At 40.5% G+C, this 27,999-nt stretch overlaps 4 protein-coding genes across 9 annotated transcripts; all 4 read left to right on the top strand.

Moving 5' to 3' along the window:
- The first annotated feature begins 2,137 nt into the window (after positions 1-2,137).
- Positions 2,138-7,997, top strand: LOC135581746 (probable protein phosphatase 2C 60). Of its 6 annotated transcripts, XM_065116054.1 has the most exons (6): positions 2,336-2,471; positions 2,556-2,695; positions 2,980-3,384; positions 3,861-4,228; positions 6,515-6,751; positions 7,574-7,997. In XM_065116054.1, the coding sequence occupies exons 3-6, from the start codon at positions 3,069-3,071 to the stop codon at positions 7,817-7,819; spliced, it is 1,167 nt and encodes a 388-aa protein (XP_064972126.1). In that variant the 5' UTR covers positions 2,336-2,471; positions 2,556-2,695; positions 2,980-3,068; the 3' UTR covers positions 7,820-7,997. The 6 variants fall into 6 exon arrangements, with proteins under 6 accessions (XP_064972132.1, XP_064972128.1, XP_064972126.1 ...); XM_065116060.1 differs by lacking the exons at positions 2,336-2,471; positions 2,556-2,695 and adding an exon at positions 2,138-2,329; XM_065116056.1 differs by lacking the exons at positions 2,336-2,471; positions 2,556-2,695 and adding an exon at positions 2,139-2,329 and having other exon boundaries at positions 3,016-3,384.
- A 591-nt stretch (positions 7,998-8,588) lies between these two features.
- On the top strand, positions 8,589-15,764 carry LOC103990697 (P-loop NTPase domain-containing protein LPA1). Its single transcript, XM_009409928.3, has 7 exons — positions 8,589-9,042; positions 9,411-9,724; positions 10,906-10,987; positions 11,732-12,151; positions 12,472-13,200; positions 14,383-14,481; positions 15,178-15,764. Exons 1-7 carry the CDS (start codon positions 8,893-8,895, stop codon positions 15,556-15,558), a joined length of 2,175 nt encoding a protein of 724 aa, XP_009408203.2. The 5' UTR covers positions 8,589-8,892; the 3' UTR covers positions 15,559-15,764.
- A 628-nt stretch (positions 15,765-16,392) lies between these two features.
- On the top strand, positions 16,393-22,585 carry LOC135616653 (serine/arginine-rich splicing factor SR45a-like). The gene is made up of 7 exons (XM_065116063.1): positions 16,393-16,521; positions 16,631-16,650; positions 20,760-20,891; positions 21,001-21,100; positions 21,166-21,315; positions 21,868-21,934; positions 22,100-22,585. Exons 1-7 carry the CDS (start codon positions 16,519-16,521, stop codon positions 22,324-22,326), a joined length of 699 nt encoding a protein of 232 aa, XP_064972135.1. The 5' UTR covers positions 16,393-16,518; the 3' UTR covers positions 22,327-22,585.
- Positions 22,586-25,843: 3,258 nt separating this feature from the next.
- On the top strand, positions 25,844-27,304 carry LOC135616654 (transcription factor BHLH3-like). Its single transcript, XM_065116064.1, has 4 exons — positions 25,844-26,381; positions 26,457-26,624; positions 26,717-26,884; positions 26,960-27,304. The coding sequence occupies exons 1-4, from the start codon at positions 25,893-25,895 to the stop codon at positions 27,044-27,046; spliced, it is 912 nt and encodes a 303-aa protein (XP_064972136.1). The 5' UTR covers positions 25,844-25,892; the 3' UTR covers positions 27,047-27,304.
- The last annotated feature ends 695 nt before the right edge of the window (positions 27,305-27,999 follow it).

Consider the following 27,999-nt stretch of genomic DNA (forward strand, 5'->3'; position numbering starts at 1 on the left):
AATTAATAAATCAGAATATTATAGGTAATTACTTCTTGTTGGTCAACTTATTAACATGACACGATTTAGTAGAAGATGGTCATCAGGCTATCTAAAATTAGATGAAATTATTATTATAAACTTAGGTTTAAATATTTATATGGGTATAAGGATGAATTAATTATATTATACGGAATTGATGACCAAAATTGATACTAATAAGTCCACCAAACACTCGAACTCAGTCGGGCATCACTTCCACTGTTGCTAACAGTGAAATGGAAAGAAGATGATGATGAGAGAGAGGCCTACTTTAAACTATTCATCCTGCAGCAACAGGTTGCCGACCATGGGCGGATGTCACGCAACCCTGGCGAGCTCGATCCGGTGCATGGAATCTGACCTCGGATGGTGATCGCCTGAGCACGTAGAGCAGCTGCACACGGCCACGCGGGGGAATCGCTAACAAATAGTAGCGTTATGCATGCATGCAGCAGCAGCAATGGCCGACTCAACAGCGGAGGTCGGCATTATCCAGATGTGGACATGCTTCGGACCTGAAGCACTCACCAAAGCCTAATGACAAAGAAATGAAGAACATGCACTGAATCCAAGAGGTGGAGTTATCACCTCTTTGGCCTCTCGAGATGTTGTTGTCGTCGTCGTCGTCTGTGTCTCTGTTCTCCGTTCTGGTCTCCTGTTATGATCGATGAGGCAATGAACGACTGTGTGTGTTGATATGTTGAACTGGGATTGGTAAAACAATGAGCCAATAAAGATGCTAAAGAACTTGAAGGTGATGAAGTCTAGTCAGATAACACTACTTCGATCCAAATATTGATCATCGATTAGATTTGGATATGAGTCGAAGTGGCCTCTCAATCTCCATTTTGTTCTCTCTTTCCCAAGAGAACATTTCACTTTTCTATTACCAACTACAGAAGTGATGCACACGATGAACTGAATCATCCTTATCTCCATTACATGAAAGATTTATATGGCTCTGTCCAAGAATAAAGAAACCTGCCATCAGATATATGAGCACAGTCGAGCTAATATGTGTTGATGCAAGGAAAGGTAGGAAGATGAACTGTTCGAGTCATCTTCAACAGTCAGAACAGCAGGAATGATGCAGACAGTGTCTAATGACCGATACATGACCACGACGAGTACTCATCAGAATCATACAATTACTAGTAGTTTCACATCTTCCAGAGAGATGGCAGCGATTGTTCTTGCAGCTCCGTTTCCACCATCGCAAAGCTGAAAAGAAGCAGGAGGAGGAGGAGGAGGAGGAGGAGACACACCTCATCTCTTCCTTCCATCATCATCACCACCTCCATCCAATTCCAAGCCATTCTGCCCGTGGAGGAGGCGCATCTCCACTGTGACCTCATGGGCTTATCCATCCATCCATCCATTCATCCATCCCTTCCTCACAGCGACAGGTGCAGGGTGACAGCATGTGGAGCCCTCGCACTATTATTATTCAATGGCTTTGGGTACAGCTCGGCCTTCCGGTGACAGATTAGGCACTGAAGCTCGAGGAAACAAAAGGGTGGAGGGGCCTCACAGGGGAAGGCCACGACCTGACCTCTTTTTGCTTGGCTGTGTCTTTATCCACCCGGAGAGTGACATGAGCTTCGGAAGGTGTCATCGAGGAAGAAGGCAATGAACCACCATGTTCATCATGCAGCAGCAGCATCATGCTTTGTCTTTTGTTGAGGAAATTTTGAGCTGTAATGTTTCGACATCTTCCTCATGAGTCAAGCTAGCTCGTATCTTTATGTAATCACATAATAAGATATTGATGTCATGTCATCATCTTAGATCGTAATGTATTTTTTGTGATATTATCGTCGGAAAGGCTTACAATAAATATGAAATGTTCGAGAGGAGAAGAACATGTTGACTACGTGATGTTGACCAAAGCGAATTTGAACATGCCATCATTACAAGCAACCGCCTAATAAGTAATAACCACACAAGATTAGAGAACAACAAAAAGGCTCCTTAATCTTCTACTAATACACAAAATACGTCCCTCGATGGGGTTATGAAGTAAATTGCAGTATGGTTAGGGGTGATTGTGAGAAAATGACATATAACTCATCCCCTTCGCCCCCTCGCTCTCTATCGAGTCTCCCGCAATCATCAGACACTCTCTTCCCCAAATAGCTCTCTTCCGGGCGCGGTCGTGGTGGTGGAGGTGGAGGTGGTGGAGCCCATGGCTGCGTCTCTGCCTCGCTGGCGTTGGCGTCTCTCGAGTTGGTATTTAATGGGTTTTGTCTGCTAACCCTCTCGGAGAGACAAAAAAAAGGAGCCTCCTTTTCTCGGAGTCCGCTGCTTGGTAAGCTGAACCCGGTCCTCCCATCTCTTCATCTTTTAGTTCCCAAACCCTTATAAGAAGTTCAACCCTCTCCCGCGTCCCCCAGATCTGAGGTCACCGGGCAACCGATAGCCTAAGATTTGGAGAGAATTCCGATCTAAAGGTGCCCTTTTCCCCTTTTTTTCTGATCGCCCTCTCGTTGCAATGCGTTGGGTTTGGAATGATTCTGACGGGCGGATTTCTTTAGAAGAGGCGGACGGGATTGTTGAAAAGATGCGCTTCTCACGATTAGTGAGAAGATGATGTGGTTATTACATCCCGTGCATGAAAGGGTGATTGATTTCTGATTCTGGGACCTTTTTCTTTGGCTTCGCCTTTGTATAGGAGGTAATATGTGTGTTTTTCTTTTGGTTTTGGTTTCTGTCTCTGGATTTGTGTGGCATAATGAATGCCCAAATTTTGCGGATTCATCCCTTTTTAGATAAGGAATCGATAAGTCAAAGAGTAACTTTCAAGCTTGTTTTTCTATTTCTTGCAATAAAATTTCTAGCTTTCTTCGGGAAACAAAAGATGGATTTTTTATGGTCTTCCATTAATGTATGTAGTTGCTGCTTCTTTGTTATCATTTTATCCCGTAGTTTATGTGGCTTATGCGAATTCCTATGTTTCAGGGAGGATAATTGGACTGTTTGCCTGTTGGATGTCAGATGATTTAGGATAGATGTCAAGAATTCAAAGGAGATCGTGGATGAGATGAGGGATGTTAGCAGCGTTGATGAACCTACTGAGAGCCTGCTGGCTGCCATCAGATCGATATGTCCACACGGGTTCTGATGCTGTAGGCCGGCATGATGGGCTTCTATGGTATAAGGACAGTGGACAGCACACTAATGGGGAGTTCTCCATGGCTGTGGTCCAAGCAAACAGCTTGCTTGAGGACCAGAGCCAGATCGAGTCTGGACCACTGAGTTTGCTTGATTCCGGGCCATATGGCACCTTTGTTGGTGTGTATGATGGTCATGGCGGTCCGGAAACATCCCGCTATATCAACAATCATCTTTTTCAGCATCTTAAGAGTATGCTCCTTTCTTGAAAATTGCTTGCTTATACCTTGCAACTTCCCTTTGATTCCTTTTGTTAAGCTACTAACTTGGTAAATTGGCACACAAAGTTCACTAGGATGGAAAGTTATTCTCTTAATTTAGGAAACCAAATGTCTTGCAATTTTTTGGATTAAATGGGGAGTTGGAGGCCATCCTTGAGATGTAATATAACTTTTTAGTTTTTATTTTGAAACTCCTGTGGAGCTTACATGTTCTTTGCCCTCCACCTTGTTGCTATTAATGATACCTGCCATCTCGCACAAGTGTTGGATTTTAACTTATTTTTCATTAGCTCAACTTATGCTGTTTCAGGAAAGCTTTTAAAACTCCAAAAATATAGTCTCTTCTTTCACTTTGTGACAAATTTAAAATATGACACAGCATAGTTCAGACTACAATAAGTTTTTCTGTTTTAATTAGTATATGTATGAGAAAAATGCATGTTGCAGGATTTGCAACTGAACAGCAGTCCATGTCAGCGGATGTAATACGAAAGGCATTCCAAGCTACAGAAGAAGGTTTTGTATCTCTAGTCACCAATCAATGGCCTACTAATCCGCAGATTGCAGCTGTTGGCTCCTGCTGTCTAGTTGGTGTTATCTGTGGTGGCATGCTGTACACGGCTAATCTCGGGGACTCCCGTGTTGTTCTTGGGAAACTTGTTAAAGCAACAGGAGAAGTTCTGGCTGTCCAGTTGTCGGCAGAACATAATGCTGGAATTGAGTCTGTGAGACAAGAGTTGCAGTCGATGCACCCAGAAGATAAACAAATTGTTGTTTTGAAGCATAATGTTTGGCGTGTGAAGGGCCTAATCCAGGTGCTTAAAGCATAACCTTTATCTTCTATAATTGTTTTAGGCACTCATCAAGTGTGCTTCTCAGATTTTTCATTTTCATGCTTGTAAGAATATTTTGGAGAGGCCCTTTATAATACTTTGAAAGCATGTTATTTTTGCTTGCACTCTACGACACATCATGCATTCAGACCACTCTTCTTCATGCTCAAGAAATGATCGTTAAGCAGTGAATCATCCTGGTCTTGTTGTATTCTTTGTCAAAGCATTAAATAAACCTTCTATATTAGCAGAAATTAGGTATTTGAATTTCGAATAATGTAGTTATAGACATTGATACAGTATTTCTGATGGACTTTAGATATTAGTTTAGCATTTGGAAAAATGCAATGACTTTAGATATATCACCAAGCTGCAAACTTGTTTCATCAGGAGAGGGGATAAGTATGCTACATGATTTTATTTTTTAGTAAAGCTGCTATACTTTTTGTGTTTAGATGAACTGAAACACTTGGATGTCTATTGCAGCTATAACATAGTTGGCATGGATATAAGAGGGTTATATTCTACTTTTTTTCAGGACAACTTTTCACTATCTTATGTCCCGTAGGTTTACTGGTTATGCTTTTCCGAACCTATGAATTTTCGGAGTCGTTACCTAATTTATTGGTTGTTCATTTTCTCCTTATAAAAGTGCAAACATTGTAGAAGTGATTCCTTTCTAAGATGAACATGTAGTATGCTGCCCTCCAAATTTGTTTAAATTGAAGCTTTTGCTTTTTCTTTCACCTTAAACAATTTGAGGAACAAGATCCTTTTTTCCAGTCAATAATAATGTTTTGACTGAAGATTTTAGGTAACCATTGTAGATCAAAATTGCATCTGCGGCAAATGTCTATGAAATGTCTTATATGGAAATCTATGTTCAGCTGATCTCATTGATATGGAATGAAATGTATTGGAGAACATTAGTGGGTCCTTGGCTGTAATTTGACAGTCTTGACAAATTTTCTATCATTTTTTCTCCTCGATGACTTCGTTTTAATTACATCAGTGATCAGACCACCTCAATCAGGTTCATTTCACTAGACACCCCCATCCCAGTTGACACATTTCTAACTTGGAGTTTTGGTTATTCAAAGTAGACAGCAAGCCATCTGTTTCAACCAGTTGTGGTTGCTTTCATTGATTCTGCCTCGATTCTTTCAGTTTCAGTGATCTCATCCATCTTTTATAAAACTGATGAAAACTGCTTGTGAAGGATTATCTGGCTGGGTTTTGTTTATTTTTTTACTTCCTTTCATTATCTTGGTGGACTTGTTGCTAATATTTCCCTCTTAAAGGTTTACCTGCAAAAATTTTCTCAATCTACCTTGTTTTGGTGGATTTCAGATTCATTGTGAAACTTACGTTGAGTTCATTATTCACTAACTTGGGCTGTTGATCTTAAGATGTAGCCATATTTTTTATCTTGTTAAGCATGCAAGTTTGCTGAATTTTCATGAGCACTGACAACCTTATAACAAATTGTGCAAGTACGAAAATAGAAGTTCTCTCCTTTCTTGTTTGGCTTCAAATTGCAATTTACCTGAGTTTCAGCATGTTACTTCAGTATATAATTTTTCATGTAGATGAAATGTGAAAATTTGGAATTCTTTTTTTCCCTCAAAACTTGTTATGTCAATATTAATGACTGGTATTTGTTTTTGGATGTTTTGCTTTAGTGTCATATATGGATCACTCATTATGATGTAATACTACCTAAAACCTACACATATAGTTCTTAGATGTCATTGCATCTTAATCAATATTTATGAATTATTTTTACATTTTTTTGAAAGAAAGGCCCAAGCCATATTTCAATTCTAATGACTAAAATGAAACAATGGTTTTATACAGTGTTGTTTCTTTTTCATTTTTCATCTTTTTTCTTCATTTACTTGATACATGTCCTAAAGCTGTTAAATTCTACACCCTTGGCTTGGTTTTAACCTCATGTTTGACTGTGCTCTTCTTGCATTCTCACAATTTTCCCATAGTATTTGGATTCGCCATGTCTATAGATGATGGGTTTGTAAGTGCTCTAGATTTGCAAGATTAGGGTATTGAATAACTTGTCAAGTGAATTATGAACTGTGTTGCTGATCATTTATAGCATGACTTTTGCTAGTTTACCTGTGGTCCCAAGATTCTTTACACATAAACTTGCTCTTAACCTTTTGTTTGCACATCAGTTTTTGTTATGCAATTATCATGTAAGTATTATGTTGTAGACTATCAGTGTTAAATGCATTCCTTCACCCTCTGTAGGTTTCTAGATCAATTGGTGATGTATACCTTAAGAAGGCAGAATTTAACCGTGAACCCTTGTATCCCAAGTTTCGACTTCGTGAACCTTTCAAAAAGCCTTTACTCAGCTCAGAACCATCAATTTCTGTACAACCACTTCAACCACAAGATCAATTTCTTATATTTGCATCTGATGGGCTATGGGAGCATCTCAACAACCAAGAAGCTGTGGATATTGTTCATAATAACCCTCGCAGTGTATGTTCTCTATCTCAAAACTATATTAGCATTTTTTTTTTCTATTCATACGGAGATACATTCATGTTGAATTATGATGATTTGGCTTTAAGGTTGAAGTCTTAACTTTACCTATTTATTAAAGTCATCTAATTTTGCTGTATATTTTTTACTTTATCTGATTAAATTAACATCCATTCAGATTATAGAACTAATGATAAATGAATAATAGTTAATATATTGGATGCTTGTACATGATAATAATATTTGACCAGCAAATGTCATTAATGTGGGAGTTGGAGGGTTTAGGACGCATTGAATGATACAAATTCAGTGAGTAGAATTAAATTATGAACTGGTTCATTGTGTTGTAACTGGAAACAGTTTCATCATTTAGATAGAGTTGCTTTAGCCTTAAATAACTTTATATGATTCTTGGAGGAATCAGGGAAAACCCAATTAGTGGGAAAGAGAAGGTCCACTTGCATCATCTGATCCCAATCCAATCCAGCTGGTCCACACCATGATCAGCCAATGCCTCTCCGATCTTTGCCAATTTACATCGGAAATGCCCATATACCGGATTTATTACTTTTGAGAGTGTGTTGTAGTAGATAAATATAAAGAATGTGGAAGAGGTTCTCTTGGCAAGAATGTGTTGTAGTATATAAACATACTTGTACATCTTCACCCATTTCTTGGTTGTTTCTGATACTACTAATCTATGCCATCGAGTTATATAATGCATGGTTGTCTTCTTATTCATGATGCAAGTTTCTATCACAATGCTTTTTGTATTACATTTTGGTGACATTTTAGTGTGATCTGCATGAACTCCTGCAGGGAAGTGCTCGGCGGCTCATCAAAGCCGTGCTTCAGGAAGCAGCAAAGAAACGAGAGATGAGATACTCCGACCTCAAGAAGATCGATCGTGGGGTCCGTCGCCACTTCCACGATGACATCACGGTCATTGTCGTCTTCCTCGACCCCAACCTGGCTAGCAGGGCCAGCTCGCACCGAGGCCCCGCCCTCTCGCTGAGAGGGGGTGGGATCAACCTGCCTGCTAACTCTCTCGCCCCTTCTTCTTGATGACTCCCATGCCATGTCTTGTAGTAGATGAAGCCTCAACCTGACTTCCATGATCATGTCCTCAGTGATATATATGTCATGTTTTAGCTTGCTTTATTTTAGCACGTTTTATGCAGAAAATAGTTACTCGTGTGTCATCCATAGAATCTTTATTTTGTATGTATTACTTTTTGCTCTCTCTCTCTCTCTCTCTCTCATACTATTACGATACTTCTACTGTTCATCCTCTCTATCTATCTTAGCATTTCCTTGTTCTTTAGAGTAATTTGGTCTCTCTTGCTTTGGGGTTTGTCATTCTTTGCCTTGTCCAAGGGGTTGCTAGGAAAGTTGACCAGTTTGACCATAAGATGGCTGCGGTGTTACATTGACTTGTTTGCAGAACGGTTTTTAATGGACTGCAAACCCAATTTGAATGTTGAATGATTCGACTCAAATTTGACTTGATTTCTCGACGAGGGAATCGTATTTTTTGTTGCATCTCATGTTCTTGGCATCATCCTTATCTTACTACTTGCATCTATTTGTCATACAATACATTTTACGAAAAATATGTACATATGTACATATTAGGTATCGTAGCTAAGAGAATAGAGATGCATTAGGTCTTAATACGAGAAAGATATGTTCCGCATTAAGAGAATAGATGCACTTCACACACTACCAAATATTACGCGTATCTGTACGGTTCAAAATGCTTGACCAGTTCCATCACAACCGTTGAATGCGGGCGTCACGTCACTCGCCACACATTTCCCGTGCGCGGCCGCAAGCGGCAGACGCGTTGCTTCCAGACGAAGACAGGAGAGAGAGAGAGAGAGAGAGAGAGGGACAGATGGGAAGGCGTGATCGTGTCGGATCTGGTAAGCAGCGGGAATGGCGGTTAAAAGGCTTCTAGCCCTGTACCGATCTTTAGCCGCTTCGGTATCCCCCGTTCCGATCTGCGGTTGCCCTTTCTCCGATCGCCCCTAGTTCTGTGTTTGGACACGGATCGAGGCCCCGGAATCGGTCTCTGGACGTGGGACGAGGGAATTGCTTGGGTCTGAGAAGTGAAAGTTGGAAGCTTTGGTCGTTCGATGGTGGTTGCGGAGTCTCCGAAGCTGATTTATATAGTCGTGGTGAACGAGGGAGAGGACGGGAGGGGCGGTGGGTCGTTTCGCTACACGCGGCCCGTGCTTCAGAGCACCCTGCAGCTCATCGGATGCAAGCCTCGCCATGCTTACAAGGTTTCTTGACCCAGCTCCTTGCTTCTTTCCCCTCTTTGTTGCCGATCTGATGCCTCTCTTTGATGTTTTGATTTCTAACAATATTGTAGTATCAAATCCTGTGGTACTTTGCAGGTACTGATTTTATGTTGGGGCATTATTTATCGGTATGTTCATTCTAGGATCGGTATCAGATCCTAGAGATGGATTAATCTGCTGCTACGTTAAGATATCCCTTTTCTTCACTTCTTTGGCTAAAATCCAATTACAAAAGTAGACGAATCTTTGCAGAGTAATGAAAAAGAAAACTTTGGCTGTCAAAATTTTCTTTTGATTAACCATAAACGAAAATTTGGCTCATGGAACAAGTTTTGTATTATTCTGCGCAGATAAGTCGAAGGGCATATGAAATTGTTCAAAGCAAATGCTCAGCTGATGGTTCACGTCCTGATGCTGCTGGGACGTCAGTATCAGGTTTGTGGGACGGAAGTATCCAAGCTGAACCCTTGAACCTTAGGGAGGCGAACCTTCAGTCATCTAAAGGAAATGTAGAGACTAGAAGCTCAATCCCATTTGAACTGTACAAGAGGCAAACAACTGCTTTCGTTACAAGAGACACTTTCCTGAATCTTGTTTGTGATGCACTCTCCGAATACAAGTATGTTGGACCAAATCAAAGAACAGACTTGGTTTTGGCATGCAGGTAGCACTTTCTCTTTACTCGGTAGAATACTTGGGGGAACTTACATATTTTGCTGGATGATTTGACATAAATGGAGTTTTATTTCACTTGCAATAAGTTATGTGAATAATTACTTTTCTGTAGCAGGAAACATCATTTGTAAGTTGAATACTGCTTCTGCTTCATATCCTTTCCAATGATGCATACTTTCTTTAGGATTGATTAATTATTATGATCACATGCCAAAGATTTCTTCGAGTAAATGGATATTCACTGCAAGTCTCTGTATATGATGTGGTCATCTAGTATCGTGACTTTTCAAAGTATAGCTGATGTCCTACCTGATAACTCCTTTCTATGTAAGGCCAAGTTCATTGAAAGTGATGAACACTGAAGTTCCATTTCTAGTTGCGGGGTTGTTCAGTTTGGCACATTGTGGACGGACACATAGGAACATTCCCCCAAGCTTCAGCCATGTTTCAAGGACTACAAGCCACCACTAGTCATCGACCGTCTAAGAATCAGGACAAAGAAGTAGGGATGGCAGTTTCAAACTGGATTGGCAACAAATCAGCACAGTTGGGTTGGGTTTGATCAGCTTTAACAAGGGAATGAGGCTGGGTAGGGATGTAATTTTCAGAACCTGTCAGTAGTTAGTGGAGTGTCTTGTAATTTTATGCAAACAATTTCCCCTACTGTGTTGCAAACATAATTAATATCTATGTCGAACATATTACACGCACTCTATTAAGTTGATCACATTCAGGCAGACAGGGGGAAAACAGTTCTTGTAGGTTTCTGCATGAGTGGGGAATGGTAGTATAAAAGCATCCTAAGAATTGGACTATTACAACTACAACAACAACAACATGGCCATAAAGGTCCAACTATTTTGCATCGTCCTAGGAATTCGACTGCCTTTTGTGAACTTCTGCAAATAGAATATTTGTATCTCAATTTTGCTACGATGACAGGTATATAATTTTAGAGTTTCTTTAATGAATTTATGGAAGATGGATACCGTAGCCATCTAAAAGTTTCTTTGTAACTTTGTTCTTCACCCATGTCAAGTATTAGTTACAGGAATTTTTTGCATTTGCAGCATAATGTTTAATTTGCTTTAGCTCTTTTCTCCTAGCAATTTCAACTTCTCTTTTGCATTTTTGATAATCTAAAGCTTCTCATCTTATATTCCTCTTTAGAATCCGGGAAAGAAAGGAATCAGTCACAATTCTTTTATGTGGTACAAGTGGGTGTGGCAAGTCGACTCTTTCAGCCTTGCTGGTAATTAAACCTTAAACTTGCAGAATAGTTTGTGTTATTATAAATGCATTTGATCTGCTTATGGTCATTGTCTGCCCCTTCTTTGGTGTGTACAGATATGTATATATATACATAGGAAAATTTTGAAGAAAATATAATTAGTTTCATTTTTGCTATTGATATTTCTGACATATTTGTTCTTATTTACTTATTGCTTTTGTTTAAAATCTGAATCGACTGCTCATACACTGCATTGGTTAATGTGGTGCAGTGATCGTTGGTATAAATCATGGTTCATTGTGCAGCACTCGTATAAGTCTAGTTGTCCTTTGGTCCTTTTCAGCAAGGTTTTGCACAGATAATGATGCTTATGTTTTTTTTTTCTATCCCCATGTGAGTATATTTTCGGAAAGAAATTTGTTGTCTATGAAATCAATATTGATATTATAGTCAAAATGACAGGCTAGGAACAAAAATTTGGTTGTCACTGGAGGATGCCTTCTTTTTAGTTTCTTGTTTGTATAGCGGTGTTAGATTAATGTGTGTGCTCTATATGATAGTCCTTTTTTAGTGTATGTTTTCTGGATTAGGTAATTTTTATCAGCGTACACTACAGTCAATAAATTTCTCCTGTTTGCATGTCATAAACCAACATAGACAATGGAAAAAGATTGAGAACTCCATAGTCTCTACTGGTTAGCATATGTTGCCAATGGTTACTGCTTTATCAAAATTTGTAATGTTGCATACAATATATTGTTACAGGGAAGCAGACTGGGCATCACTACTGTGATTTCGACTGATTCAATACGCCATATGATGAGGAGCTTTGTTGATGAAAAACAAAATCCTCTCCTTTGGGCTTCAACCTATCATGCTGGAGAATGCTTAGATCCTGTGGCAGTTGCACAAGCAAAGGCCAAAAGAAAAGCAAAAAAGCTGGCTGCTCCTCCTCACTCATTGCCTAAGCAAGAACTTGATGGTCCTTCAAATCAACAGCATGATGACCAACTCTTAGACACATCTGGTGAGGCTGAGAAAATTGGTAAAAAGCAAATGGCTATTGAGGGGTATAAAGCACAGAGTGAAATGGTCATTGATAGCCTTGATCGGCTCATTTTTTCATGGGAAGACAGGAAAGAATCTGCTGTAGTTGAGGGTGTTCATTTGAGCCTTAATTTTGTGGTGCGTATATGAACAAGGGTAGAGTTACTTTTTTCCCCTCGAGACACAAGCATGTAGTACTTAAAGAATTTTATTTGAAAAGTCAAGTGCTTACGAGGATATTGTTATCTCAAGACAGATCACTGAAGTGGTATCAAGATTAGTTTTTATCATTCCATCTAAAAACAGATACTTTTTTACATTATGAGATACTTAATTTTTAATTGATCTATCTGAATTTTTTTTCTGATCTTTCTACAAAAGATTCTCTTTTGCCATTGCAGAATTTTTAGTTCATTATTCTCTTCATTTTTTATGATTTGTTTAACTTTGTTTGCTAGATGGGCTTAATGAAGAAACATCCGTCTGTTGTACCATTCATGATCTATATCGCAAATGAGGACAAGCACGTTGAAAGGTTTGCTGTACGTGCAAAATACATGACTTTGGATCCTGCAAGGAATAAATATGTAAAGTACATTAGAAATATCAGAACGATTCAAGAATATCTCAGCAACCGTGCCAACAAACATTTAGTGCCCAAAATAAATAATACAAATGTTGACCGGAGTGTGGCACTAATTCATGCGACAGTCTTCAGCTGCCTACGCAGGCGATTGGTGGGAGAGGAGCTGTATGACTCTACGACAAACACAGTGCCTATAATAAATGAAGAATACAGGAAACAATGCACTGCCAACTCAATGGGCTCTAAGGGAATGTTTAAGTTGATTCAGAGACAGGGGTCCTCGAGACATCTAATGGCTCTATTTAACACTGATGGTTCTGTTGCCAAGGCTTGGCCTGTGGAATCTGCCGATGGTAAAATCATGTCTGGAAATGTAGGAAAGAACTGTTTAACCATATATGGTCCCTTACAGGTAGGGAAGGCAGAGGAAGTGAATCTCCAGTTTGGTACTTTTGGGATCAGTGCTTGGCCTAGTGATGCCGGTGGCACCAGTCACACTGGAAGCATTGATGATTCCAAGGCTGACTGCATTGACACTGGTAGCAGATATTTCTCTTCTCGTTGTAGCTCTCCGAGGTTATCAGAAGGACCTGCGAAAGAGGTACTTATTCTTTTATTCTCATTTTCTGGGATGTTGCACATGTCCTTCAAGTTGCCTACTTAAAATTATGTTGATCAGCTGACAAAATTTTGTATGCCTATAATGTCTTATGTTCTAATGTTATTAGTTGCTAACTTTTTTGAAGTATCGAAAATATGTAAAATGAAGATAAATACTAGCAACTAATTATGATTAAATTCATGCCTTGTTATTTGTTGATTGATTGATTTGAACTTGGTTGTTTTTTGGTTTGGTCTTCACATTTCCACTCTATGAACTTCTTTAAGCCTTTTGATTTGCTTTGTTATCCAGGTCTTGATGTAGCACTTTGAGAAGATTGGGCAATTTTCTGTCCTTTTACTAATATGTTTGTTTAGTAGTTTTCTTTGACAACATTTTGTATTCTGTAGACATGTTTTTTGGACATTGGTTTTATAACATGCTGTTACATAAGATATAGTTAGCACTTAGCAACACAGAAATTTTGATCAGCATGTGCAAAATTGCCTCGTAGATTCTTCACATTTCAGTTTACAGCCAAATTAATCGTGAGAGCCACAATGATGCAACCGGTGATGTTGATTTGTTGTCTATCCCAGGTGTTATGAAATAAGAATGGCAACCTTTGGCAATGTATCAAAGCATATTTAAGGTGATGATCTTGGATCATGTGAAAATTCTATAAAATAAAACATTGCAGTGAATAAAGTTTACGAGCTTAGCTAAACCCTGGATGGTCTACGAAGATGCTTAGGTAAAGGATCATCCATTTTCAGGATGATAAAAGATGAGTATGATAATGTGGGAGTGTTTTGATTGATGGCAGCTAGCTATATGTATTTCAATGATGTTTCATCCATTTCAGACAAACTTCACCTAGCATGTCATAATGGCTTAGGATACATTTGGTTGGTTCTGATACGCCCTTTTCTTAACCACCTGAAGTCACAGCATTGTCACATGATGGAATAGACTTTAGATCTTATCTGCAGGATGCATATAACTGTATAGTGAATTCATGTTAAAAGTAGATAAGTTTTTGCTTTACTGAAATAAAAAGAACTATACTATATCTTGATATAGGATTTGGATTCATTCATCGTAAGGAATTATTTACCTCTTCCATTACTTTTTTTTTTTCATGCCTTTTAGCTGGCTTGGCCTTACCCTTGTTCTGTGTAGCACAAGGATGACATATCGGTGCCCGACAGTGAAGAGGAAGCTGAGGAGGAAAGTAATGATGATCAAAGTGATGTCGACAAGAATGACATTGCTGAAGAGGTAAGAAAATGAAACTTTGGTCAAAGGATGTTGCAAAATCCTATTTTTTATATATTAGGCGGTAGATGACACTGAAGAAAAGAAAGTTGTACCCGATCACCAAATGAGGATACTAACTATACTAAAATAATGGCATACAGATCTGATTACAATTTTTTTGCTGTTTCAGTTAATAACATAAATTCTACCCTTGTTTCTCGGAGCAAAGTTGATTATACATATTAGTGGCTAATTATGAATCCTTTTCTAAATGAATTTATAAATTACACGAGGTGATTAATATCTAATCAAAAAATGAAATATGACTCGAGTAATTATGTATGACTGGTCCAAATTCTAGTGAGCATTTTCACAAGTCAATACCTTATCCTTGTGTTTGGGCTTCTGAATTTATAAATTACACAAGGTTATCAGTATCTAGTGTGCATTTTCACAAGTCAATATCTTGTAGCTGAGAGCAAAAAATTGTCCATTGGCTCATGGTCACTGTGACGGCATAAAAGTTGAATCTCCACTTGTATTTTTCCGGTCTTTGTGCTGTTTGCTAAGACAATTAGACTACAGCAGGCAAAATAGCATTGCCTGAAAACATCCCTTATTTATCCTTACCTTGATTCTTTGGCTATATGACTGCCAAGAAACAACACCTGCCTTGCGGATGTGGCTATTACTTATTTTCTGTTTTGCCTTTTCCAGCTTGAAGGCTCTGTTGACGAGGGTTCAACCAAGTCCGATGAAGAGTTCGAGGACTTGGCCATGCAAGACAGCCAGGAAAATGGTTATTGGACAGACGATGATGAACCAACTAACATCAAGAAACTAACAAGTGAGAAGAAACTAACGAGAGATATGTCGGGCAAGATTGTAAGGGGTGATCTGACAGAAAAGAAGTCGCAAAATCTCCGTAGTACCCACAAAATATACACCCGTGCATCTGACCCCTCATGCTATCATTCTTTGCTTGCTGAGAACCTGAGAAGCTTGAGCTTGAAGACAAAGAAGCATCTTCCTACCAACTCTTTGCAATCTTATCGGCGCTCCCGAAGCATTCCTGCTTCTGCCGAATCTGGTTTGTGATGATGGCCTTCTCCTTGTACGCTCACTAACCGGTACTAATTTTTGTAGAATTAAACTTGTATGCTATCTGTCTACTCTCCTTTTGATCTTTTGGCTGAAACTGTTAGACAAACTCCAATGGTTTGAACATACAAGGGCAACAGTTCTTTTGTAGATTGCAACTGCTATATTATCTAAAATGAACACCATGACTGGTGATGGCTGAAGGATTTCAAAGATTCTGGGAATGTTCTCATCTGTCCCTGTTGAGATTATTCAGATGCCAATTTCTACAGATTATGCTCTGTTTTGTCTCAAAGGATATACCGATTACTTGCTACGTGTATGATGTTGTTGCCTCTTGAACTTTGTTGTGACTGAGTTCTTCCCTCCTGTCTCTGTGACACAAGTAACCTTTTCAAACTATAGTGTTGATGCTAATATTGATAGAGATTACTCACTAGAAAGAAGTATCATCAACAATATACTAAGAAGATTTATACATGTTATAATTAGAAAATATGAAATAATTATTATTAATGGTGTGAGAAGATAGGAGAGATAAAAAAAATATTTTATTATAAACTCATTTAATCAACCCGGCAATTATCACGGGCGACGTGTTCTCTCACACGTACGCGACAAGTGGGACCAACAAAAATGTGGGCCTTTGTTGATGACAACAACGCTGCGTCCACCTAAACAAATAGGACTCATATCGGATTGGTTTTGGATTGACTTTGACTTGGATCCGGTTTTTATCCCCGATTAGGATCCGATTAAGCAGCGACCCGGTCGGGTTCGGCTAATGGATCAATTGTGTCGGATCCTGTTGCAACCCAATGGGGACTATATAAATGACCACCCGAGTCACCGACGACTTCCTCCTCCTCTTTCCTCCACCGAGAAAGAACCAGGAAACCCTAGCCCGCTCGCAAGTGCTTCACCTCGCGCCACGACTCGTCTTTTCCGTCCCTCGAAATGGTGCGCTCTCTCTCTCTCTCTCTCTCTCTCTCTCTCTCGTTTCTGGTCTTTCCTTCTTTCGCATCTTGCTTACCCCCTTTTCCCTTCTATGTCTTTGTTTCATTTGTAGGTGGATTCTCCACGCAGGAGGTAAAACTTTCGGTCGTCGAGCTCATATTCGTCGTCGATCATGTTCTTTTTCTTATCCTTCTGGTTTTTGTTTCGAATCGTGCTATGATCTGGGTTGACCGGCTATCTGATAGCTATTACTTGCCTGGGCTTCACGTACTTCTGGTGGTTTGCCTCTTTTTTATGGATCTTGCGGTGTTGGCTTTTTAGGGGCGTTTCGATCAAGAAATGTGATGAAAAACCATGAGTTCTTGAATTATGTCAACTCCAAGAGATGTAGTTGAGGAGTTGGAGGTGGGTGCGAGAGAGTGAGAGGCATTAGATTAGCTGATGATGTTTATCACTTTTTAAGGGAAAGTGGATGTGCAAGATAACATTATCACCCAATATCCAATTGCTATGAAGTGGAATCCGACAAGTGCCTGGTATATGATGGAAAATATTAGAAGTTTTCAATATTGAAGAAGAAATACTGTTCTTGTTGGAGTAAACGTGTTGCACATTGAAATTTCTTTTATTGTTTCTTAGAATTGATAGAACTCATAATTCTGTAGTTGTCATTGATGGTAATTTTTCTAGCACTGGTTAGGTAATTGTAAGTTTCTCCATGTTATTAAAAATGGGATAATTGGAGGACCATTGTGTGTTGTGTGGTCTTGGTTTGTTTCATGTATCTGAGTGATGCTGAATGGATCAGACCACTTTTCTGGTAACACTTCGTTTTTGGGTTGAGTTTGTTCACTCGTGTGTTTGAATCTTGTTATGGATTTTAGCTATAGGGTTGTGATTCATCCATGATTCGTCTTTCAACCAAAAGTGGGTTTCAGTCTAGTTTTGATTGGACTAGAAATCTGTCAATGTATGACTAGTAATGGGGTTGTGATTCATCCATAGTTTGTGCTTCAACCAAAAATGGGTTTCGGTCTAGTTTTGATTGGACGAGCAATCTGTCGATGTATGACTAATAGTGTCTATGAATAATTATTGCTGAGTGCTAATTTGACATCACTTAATTTTTTATTGTGTGTAATGTAATAACTTTTTATTGTCAATAATGCAAATATTGCCTCCCAACGTATGCTGTACGTAGGTCTAGTTTGTGGAGTTAAGAAAGGCTGATGTGAATCTTTAATTCTGGTGTATTGCTTGTGATGTTATCTGTAATTTCAAGCATCTTTTTGCATTCTATAATTTTTGTCCGAGCTTTAGTTGGAAAAATTTTGGAGTAGCTCTGAAGTGTAGAGTTTATTGAGGTCACCCTTAGGGAGTGATTTGAAACTTTGAATGAAGTATAACCCAAGTTAATTATCTTTGCTTCCCATGAACTTGGATGTGGGAATTGCATTCCATAACTTATAGGATGGGTTACATCAATTGCTCTTATGCATGGAAACTTTTCAGTTTATTTGTTACTAAAAAGAAAAAAACCATGAAGGAATTCATGAATTCTTGTGGCTTCACTCAAAGTCACAGGTGATCATTATTCTTTCCTTCCCTTGATCCTGTCTCCTCTTCCTCTCCTCCCTTCTTTTCTATCTTCTTCCTTTTCCTCCTCCCCTCTTTCTTGTGTTGGTGCCCCTATGCAAGTGGCAATCTGCAAGTGCCCCTATGCAGGATGAGTAAAAGCAGGTCTTCAAACTGACGTTAGATAACCTTATAAGCATGGATACTCCAAAATGCAAAACTAAAATATCTGGAACATAAATCTCACTAAGACTCCATATATAACTAGAATGTCAAAGATTGAGATATTACCGAACCACTTAAATAAATTATTAATGATGATATCTTTGCATCAGCTATCCTCTAGTAAATGTTGGAATTTCATATGGTGCCATGAGGGTTGAACTGTGGATCTTGGAGAAAAATTCTCAATTAGCTTGGATTCATTAAACTCCCATGGTTTTACAAAGATTTAGCCATTTTGGAGATTTAGTTTTATGGTCTTAATTTTCATTCATTCCGTTGATGTGCATATTTCAGCTACAGTTGACGACTTGCCCACAATTCATAACCAAATTCATAGCATATTTTGCTTTTGTACTTATGATAAGACAAAAGTTTTTTTCTTGAGGGAAATACATTAGCATCACACTAAAAAACCAATATTTCTGGAACTTGTTTGGTTTAAATTCTTGGTTAGTGTCTTGATATAATGATGTCATGTGTTCCCTGAGCATATACCTTTTGTTTGAACAATAATTATGTTTCTCCAAGTAACATGGTTGTACTTGTGTTTGTAATAACATCACAAAGAACATAACGTTTGGAATTTCTATGAGAATGAAATTAAACAAAGTCATTTCCTCATGATACAAACAATATCAACGGATATGGATGTTTTTCCTTCCACCTTAATATTTAACTATCCTGTCAGTGCTTTAATATCATCTTCCAAGCTTCATTTTGGGTGATGGGAGTGATGGCTCTCAAGTTTCAACCAGCTTGCAGTTCCACATGCAGGTGGGTTGCATGTGGAAATGCAGTTTAGGGGGCTCAAGTAGTAACTGCAAACCACATTGCAGTTGCAATTGAGATAACAAATGCAGGCAATTACATGTTTAATTCTAAGCCATCAAGCAGTTCCTTGTTAAATTAATGTTAATTGGTTTGCCAACATAATTTCGTCTTATCCTGGAATATTATGTTTTTTGAAGCAAATAGTCTTCTCTACGTCTTATGATTTTTTTTCCGCTAGCAAGGTATTTCATTCCAATCATTCATTTGAGAACTACAACGGATGCTAGAAGAAGGTAGTGAAGCTTCTGGAGAATACTGTTTCCAGTTATATGATAAGGTTTTCTGATTTTTTTTTTTTAATCTGAGAACTCAAAGGAGAATGAATGAGGGGTTTCAGTTTAATACTTTATTTTTGAACCACCACCTTTTATTTTGTAGCTTTTAATGATTTTCAACTCTAGGAAGAGAAGATTGAATGTCCAGACAAGGAGAGTTGGAAGGCCTGAATCCAAGAATCTATATAAGGGCACCCACTTGCTAGCAATTTCATCACTCATTTGGATTGGTTCTTAGTGGTTCCTGTTTCTCACCTCCTTGATTAGATCTTCCTATAGAGATCCTCAAGATCTATCATTTATATGGTCTTCTGCTCTGATATGCTTTGTTGCAAATAGGATAGAGGAAAGAGTGAGGGAGAAAGAATTTAGTTTGATAAAGTTATTAATTTTGTCACATGCTAAAGATTATATCTAAAGAATTTTAACATGAATTATATGTCAAAAGTTGCTCTTCTTTCTTAGAAAAATCTAAATGATGAATTCATTATTGAATAACAGCAACAGCCTTGTACCAATTTTTGATGCTCAAAATCTTGGGATATGGTGTCATTAGATTTGACTTGCAGAGAATAGAGAGACCTTTCTGACATCTTTGATCACCAAAATTTGATATTTCATGGATGTTATCCTTCCGAGTTTTTCATCTTAGGTTGTAAATTTTTTTTATTGTCCTGCTAATTGGTCCCTGATTTGATGAACATGAGTGCCCCAAGCATTTGAATGCATCACTTGTTAGCAACCAATGAAATGCTATGGGTGGTCCTCTTTTAGCAAGAGAAATCTGTTATATTAGCCATCCTTGTGGATGTTGGGTGTAGATTGACAACCGTACACAAAAAGTACCTGAAAGTGATGATGACAACCCATGGTTATATGTTATCTTTGATTATCAAACGTGATTTCTTGCTTTATATAGCATACTTGACTTGTTTATTTATTAGTTGTAGTTAACAATCGTGCACTTTGCCTGACACATTACACCACAGCTTACTTATTCAGTTTACTTTTCTGCTAATAAATATAACTTTTTGCAAAGCTTTCTAGGCATGGCTATGAACCATCCTATATATTTAATTCTTTGATGAGGGTTTAGATTTAGTGAACAGTTAGAAGCAATCACTGTGATAATCACTAGACTCTTCAACTGAATTTTAACATGATGCTTTGTTGTGATGGGTGTCCTTTCTTAGTTTGGTAACCTTTTTAATATTGCTTTTTTAATATTGCTTATCAGCTTAGATGCATCAGAAACTCAGAACAAACGCTTTAAGAACTCTAACATTTTTAACTTTTTTCAGTTTGTGAAACTTTGCTTACCTAGTGCATTTTCAGGTACACTCGGTCCCCATCTCCATACAAGGGCCGCCCTAAATCAAGATCTCAATCTAGGGGTTTATCCCGGTCCAGATCTCGGTCCCCTCGGCCCAGAATCCGAACAAGGTCGCGATCCAGAAGTCGCGGCAGGTTCTTTCTCCTCTTTGATTTGCTAAGTCTATTAATTAGTAATTTGTTAAATATGATGTTTGATTTCTGAGGGTTTTTTCTTGTCACTGTTTGAATTATGTGATCCCAGGAATGAAGCAGTCAATCCTGGAAATACTCTTTATGTAACAGGCTTATCATCCAGGGTTACAGAAAGGGAGTTGGAGGATCACTTCTCTAGGGAGGGAAAGGTCAGTTTCTGCTAAATATTTTTCGTATGTGTTTAAGTGGTCCTCAAGATTTTTTATTTTGGTAGGTTGTTGGATGTCACCTGGTTGTCGAACCTCGGACACGTGTCTCCCGTGGTTTTGCATTTGTGACCATGGACGCCGCCGAAGATGCAGACCGTTGTATCAAATATCTCAATCAGTCAATTCTAGAAGGACGGTACATAACAGTGGAGAAGGTACAACTGCTACATTGCTGCACTGATATTTATGTGCAAGGCATATTGCCTTCCTTTCTTTAACTTTGGCATGTTTGCCTGTTCTTTCCTTAACTTGAAGGTGTTTTTGGTTACATTCAGAAGACATTGGGTCAGATATTTTGGCAGCAATCAAAGATGATGAGTTCCACCTTAACTCATACAGCTTGATGAATGGCCAGCCTAACAGTTTTCCATGCATCATCAGATCAACTTAACATAGCAAAAATTTCCAACTAAACAACATCAGCATTCATCTTCAACTCTCACAACAACAACAACTAATCAACGGGCATTACCAACTCATAGTTGGACTTAATGGTACCTCATTTGTAGCATTCAACTAAGGCTACTTGTCATGACTTCTTATTTGTGTTTTCCTAGTCTTTAATGCTTAAATAGGTTTTTGACCTACTGATAATTTGACTGTGATATTCTTCTTTCTTTATGTTTATTGTTCTCAGCGACATATATTTCACCGTTCTCCTTTTGTGCACATGTAAAAAAGTTACACCATTCCTTGTTTCTTATCAGTCAAGGAGGGGACGCGCACGAACTCCTACTCCTGGAAAGTACCTTGGTGTGATTAGCACACGAGATAGTAAGTTTTTTTTTTTTTTTTTCTTTTCTGTCTGGAATTGTTAAACTGTAATCTTGACTGGTTACTGCCTTCTGGCAATTGAATATTTGGACCTTTTAAAGTATCATTCACACTACTTTGTTATGTTTCTTCCCCTGAACTTTGCTTCTGATGCCCCTGGTGCAGGTCACCGAAGTGATCGTGGAAGATACCACGGAGGCTACGGCCGTGATGACTATGGTGGTGGTTATCCTAGATCTCCAAGAAGGTCACCTTATCGTGGTGGCCATGATTATTCAGGGTACTATGATAGTAGGTCTAGAAGAGAGCGATCCAGGTCACCTTACTATGACAGAAGCCCAGAGAGAGCAGCAGCAGGCTATGGGCGTCGTGCAAATGGCTATGCTAGGTAGATTCAGTTATCTGATTTTATTATTGAACCAGGTGGTCAGTTGAGTAGCTGGTTTGCAGTCAAATTAGCTTTGTATGTTTGGTGCGCGAGTTTTGGACTTTGGACTCCGTATTATGTGCTTTTGCTTCTTGTAGTTTTCTACTCTTAACAACTTAAGACCCCCTTTTATTTTTTTTTTTGTTGAAGTGTATGTAGAACAAGTTGGTCAACTTGGCCCTCTCTGCTGCTCGTGTAAAACAGAACTATGGTGGTGTTGTGGATGTGCCTGTTTGTGTTTGGGGAGACAATACTGTGCACCATCGACCTAGGGTCATGCCTGAAGAGTGAAGGTTTTCGTGAAATTCCACTGGAAAAGGTGGAGCAGGTAGACGATTCCAGCGGGCACGACAGTCGATTGTCAGAAGCCGTGTTGGTATAATTCGGCCATTCTTCTACTTCTCGGCATTCTGTTTGATCCTTTTTGGCGTAGCCTAAATTTCTTTTTTAGCTGGTCTCATTTGATCCGAGTCGGTTTGCATCACGGAGCCGACTCAGCCAGCGCAAGGACGCAATATGGCGCGAAGGGAGCAACAAGGATGCGGTCATAAGAGCCACCACCCATCTACGAAGGTCACATGATCACGTGCCGGTGCCGGCCGCTCTCCGCGGCGATGTCTCCTTCGCCCCCTTTTTGTTCGCTTTGCCACGATTCAACCCACGAAACCGGCATCCGCCCCAGGTCGTCTACGGTAGCTCTCTGCTGACACCAGTTCCCCCAGCAACCACGACGGTAGACGCGAATCTACTTACCTCTCTCTCTCTCTCTCTATTTGACTGTTCGATTGCACGACTCGAACAGCAGAAACCGTGACCTACTTACTTTTCACCGCATAACACAAACCAAAACCCGTAGAGGAGAAGAGCCTGCAGAGTCTCCACTCTTGGCCTTTTCTGGACGTTGTCTCCTTGTGCGTCTCGTAAGAAGGACCACACGACAAAAGAGTTAGGGATGGGAGGACGAAAGAAGGATAAAAATTGGAGAGAGAGAGAGAGAGAGAGAGAGAGCGAGGGAGTAGCGTGCTGGGTGGTATTGCAATGGTTGGTGAGAACAATATTGTGGGCTGGAATTGCACTCCCATGGTTTTGCGCGCGCAGTCACGGTCTTGTCGACGGGAAGCCATCAAGCAGATCCTCCCACGTATTCTGTACCCCAAAAGAGATCTTCCCGGAATCGTGCTACTGCGGAATTCCTCATGCAACCTGCAATGAACTATCAGATCGAAACTGGATGCTATCTATCCACTTGATATTATTAAGATCCTGGCGGAAGAGCCACCTCGGATGCTTATCATTAAATATTCCATCTGACAGTGATGCATGTGATGATGGATTACTTGCTGCCGCAAGCTTTGTGATTGCAGCTGGGTTTCCTTCCTCTGCGTTGCGTTTCCGCGTTACTGCAGAATCTGAGCCACCAAAACACCGGTACGACCTTTCCATTCTTTTAGATGAGGTGATGGAAGGATCATGGGAACAAATTAATTATGCCTGACCATGGACTTATGCCGCATTATTAGAGAGAGAGAGAGAGAGAGAGAGAGAAGACAAGACAAGATGCTGGTTTTGGCTTTTTTTAGATTTATATACGAACCTGCAGGCGGATCGGTGACTACGATGATCTCGGCAGAAAAGGAAGCAGAATTGATGCAGCTGATTTCGTCTAGTTCAACAACACATGCGTCAACTTTTTCATTGCCAACACTAATTCAGACCCAGTCTCTATTCTTCCTTCTTACATCCCAACTGGAAACTTGCAAGATCACATCGGTTCCATGAGCATTGCAGCAACATAAATAAATGCTCTTCTATGCCTCGAGCAGGAAGGAAGGTGGAGTAAGCTATGATGCTCCAGTGCCCCAGAGGAGATCTTGTTCTTGGTGATTTGCTCATTCCATTCCTACTTCATTTCCGTGAAGCCAAATTCCTTCTAACCTTCATTTTTTTAATTTTTCACTTATATTACCTTCCATTTAATCGAAGGATAAATCTCCGAAAACAAGAACAGCTCTCTTTCCTCCAGATTAGGCAGATGAGGGTGCCAAATTCCTGCTCCTATGTTCCATATAAGAATGGACAACGACACCGAAACGAAGAATGAAACAAACACAGTCACCGTAGTTGCACTTGTTTCGATTGCATGAAATGAATGCGTTTGATTCTTAAAGTGGATAAACGTGTGGATTACTCTTCCACTTGTGTTCTACGTGACACCACCACAACCCAAGTAGATTGTTTCCTCTCGCACTTTTCCTTGACTCGATCAGATTAAGCACAAGCAGAGTCTGGCCTTCTCCTCTGTCGACTTGTCCTGAGGCAACAACAATAAGATATGCTCCGCATGCACTGCACGTTAGCCACAATAAACGGAACACGATGAACTTGAACTTTGGTCAGTATTGGGTTGCAGCGAGTAGTCCTTTTCTCCTTCTTCTCCTTCCCATTGCCATGCACTCGATCAAGCAGGACTTCCCTCATCCTCGTGTTTGATGACCACTGCATTCCCCACACTCACACACCTAGAGAGAGATTGGATTGCCTTAACCGAAGCTCAAAGGTTTGAGTTACCAACAGTAAGCTTCCACTAAACCACAGAGAGAAAAATAATCTATATATAAACCTACCGCATTTCACCACCTTAACTATAGCTCAAAGATTTCGAGTAAGCACCGGTAACGAGAGAGAGGGAGAGAAGGAACGAGACAATCTATAGTCACATCACACTCCACTCTAATCCTTGAGCTGACAAGAGCAAGCTTCCACTAAATCCCAGACAAATCGGAGGCAGATCGATGGGCTTTGCGAGTAGCAGCAGTAACAAGAAGAAGAGACATGGAGACAAGAAACATTCCACAGGGAGCCCAGAGGAGAGACCTCCAAGCGAGGCTTCCCTCCCCCACAACACCACCACCAACTCGCACCCCCGCGCAAGGCCAGTGGCCGGCCGAGCGCCCACCAGCCTCCCAATACGAAACCCCCCCCCCCCCGGCTGGCTGCTGTGACCTGCTTGCAGTGCTTGCACACCCCGTTACGTGCGAACGTACTAGTGCAGCGAACCTGACATGGCCTCTCCTCCCCCACCTCCATCCTTTTCGTTCCCGACACGCTTGTGCGTCAAACCCCCTCAGTCCTTCTCATTATTATATCTTCCTCCTATAAGATTTATCTTTTCATGATCAGACTGTGTTAACCAGTTGGCTTCAACTCATCGACTCCGATCGTGATCATTTGATTGATATCACAGTCGTCATAATATCGTGATGTAAAATAATCATTAAACTAAATCTCAAATGCATCATAGAAAGAAAGATATTATGTGTAGATTATTATTAATTTCGATCTAAACGTTTTAATTAATGATTTGAAGTCAACAAAGTTAATGCGTCAATTATCCCATCATATTCGAGCGTGACGGAGACAGATTCCATTCCGATCCTCATTGCATTTATTGCAGGGAATAAATGTTCTTTTTAAGGTTGTGTATATATAATTCCTCGGGTCGGTGTAAGCTGTGCAGGCAAGGCCACAGAGATGGAGCTTGACGAGCATGGCTTCTTGGAAGAGCTGCTCTCACTGAGAAGAGACGCGTGGGACTCGTTCCCCGCAGGAATGGGCGAGTTCTTCTCCTGTGACGGCGGATTCGACTGCTTCCAGCAGAGCCCCGCGCTTACGGCCCCTAGCTTTACGGCGTTCGATGCCGTGACGCCTAATTTCGACTGCTTGAGTGAAGTGTGCTGTCCGCCCGGCGGCGTGTACTCCTCGTCGGCGGGGGCGCCGTCGGAGATCCAGTCCTCGTCGGTTCTGTCGACGCTGGACGACGCCGAGTTTGGTCTCGTCCGAGGGGAGTGGCGGTCCACGGAGGCGCCACCGGCGATGTTTGGATTGAGCGGCTGTGTGGAGAGGAAGAAGAAGAGGCTCGAAGGGATGCCTTCGAAGAACCTGATGGCGGAGCGGCGGCGGAGGAAAAGGCTTAACGATAGGCTCTCCATGCTGAGATCCGTCGTCCCTAAGATCAGCAAGGTGAGTTGTCGTCTTCGAGCTCTTCTTCTCCTTCTCCTGCTCCCGAGGACTGATAGAACAAGCCGCATTCACCAGATGGACAGGACATCCATTCTCGGGGACACCATCGACTACATGAAGGAGCTCCTGGAGAGGATCAAGCGCTTGCAGGAGGAGATCGACGTCGGTCCTGAGCAGGCGAAACTACTGAGCATCTTCAAGGAGTTGAACTCCAACGAGATCCTAGTGCGGAACTCCCCCAAGGTACGTAACACGGCTGCCCTCTTTGCCCTTGCTTCGACCTAAATATTATCGACAGGCCTCGAATCTAAGAATCCAAGCCAACGATCTTGCAGTTCGACGTCGAGAGAAGAGACGACGACACCCGGATAGAGATTTGCTGCGCCGCCAAGCCAGGTCTGCTGCTTTCCACGGTGAGCACACTGGAGGCCCTGGGACTGGAGATCCAACAGTGCGTCGTGAGCTGCTTCAATGACTTCGGCATGCAAGCTTCTTGCTCCGAGGTAAGATGGACAGCATTATCTCTTCGATTGCGGCCATGAGTTGGTCATGTTGGTCTGCGGTCGGCTGTGTTGCAGGTCACGGATCAGAGGGCAGCCATTAGCGCCGAGGACATGAAGCAGGCACTCTTAGGGAGTGCAGGCTATGGGGGAAGGTGTTTGTAGGAGAAGCAGACTGCTGAGCCATGTTCATCTCCATCTCCCAAGAATTTGTGTCGATCTGCTTCACATGCTGGTGAGAGCTGATCCATGTATCAATGCGAGGAAGTTTTGTGCTTATGATCCTTGACAAGATTGTTGTATGCTTGCATCTCCCGACCAAACTTGCTGTGTTCTTTCTGGAACAAATCTCCACCAAAAGATTGAAGATGAAGTTGTATGCTACTACTACATTTGTTCGTCAAGATCTTGATCACTCAGACATGGATATTGTGGCCTTCTAAGAAATCTCCATCAGCACTCGATTCAGGAATTGTTGTCTTACTCTGATGCTGAACTGTTAGGACAGGATAACAATTAAGTACAAATGTTGATGAGACAGCATGCAATCTGTGCCTTAATTTTCCACCTAACTGGTTCACAAATCCCTTCTGTGATAGGCCAAAGAACCTGTAGCAAGAATGCAACACCACCTGGATTCCATCTCAACTCACTGTACAAGATTAATTTAGTGGGAGATGAGTATCCACATGAAAGATTGATGCACTACTTGCGTGAGCTTACAATCATAAATATGTTTTGTAGTATAGCAGTAGTTGTGGTGCAGAATGAATGCTTACTTGATGAGGCTTCCAACACTATGTCAAAGTGGTCAGATGACGCGATGATCTTTCAGCTTCATTTAGTGTAGATTTAGACAACCAAAGATAATGCCATAATGGAACTGTTGTCTTGTTCTTTGGCATCTGGTTAGGATGGTGGGAGACTGTGCCTAATCTGATTTTTTCTCTTCCATCGACTGATCTTTGACTCTCTGCTCTGCTAAATCATCGAGTGCTCAGAAGGCACACTCTATGACATGTTTTGTATGCAAAACCCTCTCAGTAGCAGTAAAAGATATGTTCTCTCCGATGGAGAAAATGACATGATTCTCCTCCCTGTAATGTCAGTGGCCACTT

This window comes from Musa acuminata, chromosome BXJ2-7 (assembly GCF_036884655.1).
Source record: "Musa acuminata AAA Group cultivar baxijiao chromosome BXJ2-7, Cavendish_Baxijiao_AAA, whole genome shotgun sequence".
Lineage (NCBI taxonomy): Eukaryota > Viridiplantae > Streptophyta > Magnoliopsida > Zingiberales > Musaceae > Musa > Musa acuminata.

What these genes read in the sequence shown, in the direction of transcription:
- LOC135581746 (XM_065116060.1), top strand. Translation starts at nt 3,069, where the DNA reads ATGTTAGCAGCGTTGATGAACCTACTGAGAGCCTGCTGGCTGCCATCA. An exon ending in TCTTTTTCAGCATCTTAAGA is followed by an intron (nt 3,385 to 3,860) that starts GTATGCTCCTTT and finishes TGCATGTTGCAG; the next exon opens with GATTTGCAACTGAACAGCAG. An exon ending in TTCATAATAACCCTCGCAGT is followed by an intron (nt 6,752 to 7,573) that starts GTATGTTCTCTA and finishes GAACTCCTGCAG; the next exon opens with GGAAGTGCTCGGCGGCTCAT.
- LOC103990697 (XM_009409928.3), top strand. Translation starts at nt 8,893, where the DNA reads ATGGTGGTTGCGGAGTCTCCGAAGCTGATTTATATAGTCGTGGTGAAC. An exon ending in ATTTGAGCCTTAATTTTGTG is followed by an intron (nt 12,152 to 12,471) that starts GTGCGTATATGA and finishes TTTGTTTGCTAG; the next exon opens with ATGGGCTTAATGAAGAAACA. An exon ending in AGAATGACATTGCTGAAGAG is followed by an intron (nt 14,482 to 15,177) that starts GTAAGAAAATGA and finishes TGCCTTTTCCAG; the next exon opens with CTTGAAGGCTCTGTTGACGA.
- LOC135616653 (XM_065116063.1), top strand. An exon ending in CGATCCAGAAGTCGCGGCAG is followed by an intron (nt 20,892 to 21,000) that starts GTTCTTTCTCCT and finishes ATGTGATCCCAG; the next exon opens with GAATGAAGCAGTCAATCCTG. An exon ending in GGTACATAACAGTGGAGAAG is followed by an intron (nt 21,316 to 21,867) that starts GTACAACTGCTA and finishes GTTTCTTATCAG; the next exon opens with TCAAGGAGGGGACGCGCACG.
- LOC135616654 (XM_065116064.1), top strand. Translation starts at nt 25,893, where the DNA reads ATGGAGCTTGACGAGCATGGCTTCTTGGAAGAGCTGCTCTCACTGAGA. An exon ending in TCGTCCCTAAGATCAGCAAG is followed by an intron (nt 26,382 to 26,456) that starts GTGAGTTGTCGT and finishes CGCATTCACCAG; the next exon opens with ATGGACAGGACATCCATTCT. An exon ending in TGCAAGCTTCTTGCTCCGAG is followed by an intron (nt 26,885 to 26,959) that starts GTAAGATGGACA and finishes GCTGTGTTGCAG; the next exon opens with GTCACGGATCAGAGGGCAGC.